The 3775-nt window shown below is 43.5% G+C and overlaps 1 protein-coding gene across 1 annotated transcript; it reads left to right on the top strand.

Moving 5' to 3' along the window:
* Positions 1-825: 825 nt before the first annotated feature.
* On the top strand, positions 826-3483 carry croc (forkhead box protein crocodile). The gene is made up of 2 exons (XM_018516641.1): positions 826-2218; positions 3028-3483. The coding sequence occupies exons 1-2, from the start codon at positions 858-860 to the stop codon at positions 3152-3154; spliced, it is 1488 nt and encodes a 495-aa protein (XP_018372143.1). The 5' UTR covers positions 826-857; the 3' UTR covers positions 3155-3483.
* The last annotated feature ends 292 nt before the right edge of the window (positions 3484-3775 follow it).

The following is a 3775-nucleotide window of genomic DNA, read 5'->3' as shown; positions in this document are numbered from 1 at the left end:
TACTGTCGCGGAGCAGCGGGGCGCGCCGCAGACTCCATAAACGACGACGCCGTGTTTTTCGGGATTTCAGCCTGATCGCTCATTAGAGATCTATCGATCGAAGATACTTTGGATTGCGTGGTCCACGGTGATGCAGTGACGGCGCGCGGCGGCGCTCTCCAAGTGCTCAAAGCGACAAATAAGTGATAGTGCAAACGCGAGTTTTACCATAGAAACGAAAAAAATAACATTCGATTGAAAAATTAAGACATGAATATTAATTAAGAATGTTTTATTGTTTAATACCTACTTGCCAAGTCAGTGATATAAGTGAAACTGTGAAAAGAGGACAATGATAATGCAGAATAAACGTAGAAGAATAATTTCGAAAAATACCGGCACTCTTTATCGAATATAAACTTTTATATGTATATTTTAAAAGATACCGATTATATATCTAGTTCTATTCGAAGTGAATTGTGAAGAAAGACTGCACAAGTGATTTATAATTCGAAAACGAGAAAAATATGATCGCTATTAATAGGACAGCTTAGAATTTCAAGGAAAAATTCGGAGTGAAAAGTGATAAACGATATAATAGAAAACCAAAGACTGCATAAAATAAAATTTTCAATAAAATTCTTTTCCGATATAACGACGAGAATATAATTCTTCCAGGCTCTTTCCAACATTTACGAAGAACAATAGTGTCCGAGTCGGACGTTAAAAAGGACAGAAATATGTGCGTTAGAGAATCCCTTGTGGAATAGAGTGGAATAGAGACGTGAAGAGAAGAATCATCCCCTCGGTCGAATTGGAAGCAAGCGTTTCGATCGCGATCGTCGTCCGTGGATCATACCGAGAGCGAGTGCGCGAAGATGCACACGCTCTTCAGCGAGCAGAATGCGTACTATAGGCACGCAGCGACGGTGCCGATGGGCATGGGCGCGCCGTCGTACCCGGCGGTCGGTGCTCCCGGGAGTTACTACGAGCAGTATCGGTACGGCGGCTATGCGACGGCTACGGGATACCCAGTGTCGGGTATCGGACAGCAGCACATTCATCACGCCGGCAAGGATATGGTGAAACCACCTTACTCCTATATCGCCCTGATCGCGATGGCCATCCAGAATGCACCCGACAAGAAGATTACGCTGAATGGTATCTACCAGTTCATTATGGACCGTTTCCCATATTATCGTGAAAACAAGCAGGGTTGGCAGAACTCCATCCGGCACAACCTCAGCTTGAACGAATGCTTTGTGAAAGTGCCACGAGACGATAAGAAACCTGGAAAAGGGAGTTATTGGTCCTTAGATCCGGATAGCTATAATATGTTTGATAATGGTTCTTATTTGAGACGTCGCAGGCGTTTCAAGAAGAAGGACGCGCTAAAGGAGAAGGAAGAGGCGCTAAAACGACAGGGTATCCTACCGGAGAAACGTCAAGAGGACGTGAAATCTAGTAGTAGTCAGGTCGCGTTGCCGCCACCGTCGGACACTTCGACGAAGAAGTTGGGCGGTCTGGAGGCCACCGGTCTATGCAAGCCGAAACGGGAACCGGTGAACGATAACCATTGCATGGCAGCGGCGGCGGCTGCGGCTGCTGCGGTTCAAGCTAACAAATACGGCCTGCACAGCCCGATACAGGAGGATAAGACGACGACGGCGACGGTCGCGGCGCCTGGTCAGAGCGTTATCCAGACAGCTCTGGGTCATCAGGTGCACCAGGCGCACCAAGTGCACCAGGAGTCGATCCAAGACGTGTCGATGGCCGGTCTGGATCCAACCAGCTTCAGCGTCGATGCCCTTATGACGACACGGGAGAACAATGCCGGTCTGATGACGCGTGATAACCAGCATCACTCGCATCATCCGCACGGGCTCCAGCATCCGCATTCAATTATGAGTAGCAGGGAATCCATGGGCAGCGGCAGCAGGGACCTATCATCCGCGGGCACCACCACGACTACCACGACGGCAGCGGTGGCGGCGATGATGGCCACCAGCGGCTACGGACATACCAGTACCGTTTCCAGGGGCAACGCCTCGCCACCCGGCACCATGTACACACCGTATTGTGCACCGGCGGCCGCCGGATACGCCATTATGGACCATGAGTACAACACAGCGCGGAATCACGCGAGCAACGCCGTCGGTCATTCGCAGTGGTATCAAGACGCCAGTCCCGACACGGCGATCTATCAGGACACCCAGTCCCCGAGCTGCCAGCTTTACAGGTACGAGTACCAGAATGAGTACCAGAACGAATACCTCAATCGTTTCGCATCCTTCAAGAAAACGTGACGCTCGCCTCGAGATCCCAATTCGATGATGGAAGTCTCGTGCTCGTACGATTAATAAACGCCAAATTACTGTTTCTTTACGGAGAACGACACGAATTTTTATACCAATACGATCATATGATAAATGATAAATAATAAAGAAATAATACAAATTATTTTGCCGTAAATCATTTTTATTATATGACAGTTGTAGAATTTAGTTGCGATTGTATCCAATTTTTGTGTCGATGGCACTAGTTGCATTTAATTTTGTCATACTTTGTTATATATTATTTTGTAAAAGCAGTAAGAAATAGGTAATACTATTGTAAACAGTAAGTGAGACTACGTCACAATTAATTTGCTGATTTGATATCCAACTTGAGTAATAAACACCAAGTGATTAATACAATTCAAAATAACTAATATATAATAAATAAATAAATTATTGTCACACCGTTTCTAAGCAGTAGAAAATTAATGTCAGTATAAAATTTTTAATGACATAAAATAAACAGCTAGATATTATAAAATGAAAAGTGCATTACTCAACACATTACCAAAGAGAATTATTTAATTACATAATATTTTATCATCATACATTTTTGAAAATTTTAATACACTGGACAAACAGAGTGTTAATATAGAAAAAAGTAGTCACAGTATTTGTCACCGAGAATAATGGCGTGTTAAATCAATTTTTTTAGACATAGATAAAATTACAAAAAAGCTATATCTTTAGAACACGGTCTGATCTATCGTAGGTCCAGCCCGCCGACGCCACTTTCGACGGGCGCGGCGCCGTCTCCGCCGCTGTATCACAGATATTACCAAGACTGTAATGCCGTCAACACCAGCGGTAATCTGCCGATAACGTTGCAGAAGTACTGAGAATATCGGAATTCAAGGTCCCATCAACGGAACCTTGAAGAGCACCACGGCGATCACTACGATCCGGGTTTGATTTACGTGAAACAAGAATGGATTCCCACGACGGACGAGCTCGCCAAGGAATGGAACTAGAAAGGTCGTGATGAGCTCTGGTAAAAATTGTAAATCTCTCGTATAATTTCTCATATCGGATCGTATCCTTATATCGCGTAGAAACGATAAACACATAGGCGATTAGCTAATACGACAATTAGCGTAATAAATCGTCAATGTCTCTATAAGGACATCGTTAATCGACGAACAGTCTTCGGGCTAGGGTTAAAACTTCTAACGACTTCTACCGAAATTTTTTCGTGGAAGTATACGTTAATACCGATTTTCTTTATTATTTAATATCATTGTAATTTTTAATAGTCTTCATTTAATTCGCATTCACAAAACACATTTGCTAAACGGTTTTTGTAAGAGTCGAAAAACTGTATGAGATGTCAGATTAAACTAGAGAAATTCGCGACGAAAAATTTGTTCAAAGATTCCGAAAACTGTAAAATCCGAATAATTGAATAGTTTGCTTGAACTGGGAGTTGTAAAATTCACATAAAAATATTATTAGGCACTGAG

The sequence above is a fragment of the Trachymyrmex cornetzi genome, unplaced genomic scaffold (genome assembly GCF_001594075.2).
Source record: "Trachymyrmex cornetzi isolate Tcor2-1 unplaced genomic scaffold, Tcor1.1 scaffold646, whole genome shotgun sequence".
Lineage (NCBI taxonomy): Eukaryota > Metazoa > Arthropoda > Insecta > Hymenoptera > Formicidae > Trachymyrmex > Trachymyrmex cornetzi.
The sequence above is the reverse complement of the archived record's forward strand: the minus strand, read 5'-3'. Positions and strand labels throughout refer to the sequence as shown.

Bases quoted from the DNA above. Each gene is read 5' to 3' on its own strand.
- croc (XM_018516641.1), top strand. From the start codon at position 858: ATGCACACGCTCTTCAGCGAGCAGAATGCGTACTATAGGCACGCAGCG. The intron at 2,219-3,027 runs GTACGAGTACCA...GATCTATCGTAG, and splicing joins CCGAGCTGCCAGCTTTACAG to GTCCAGCCCGCCGACGCCAC.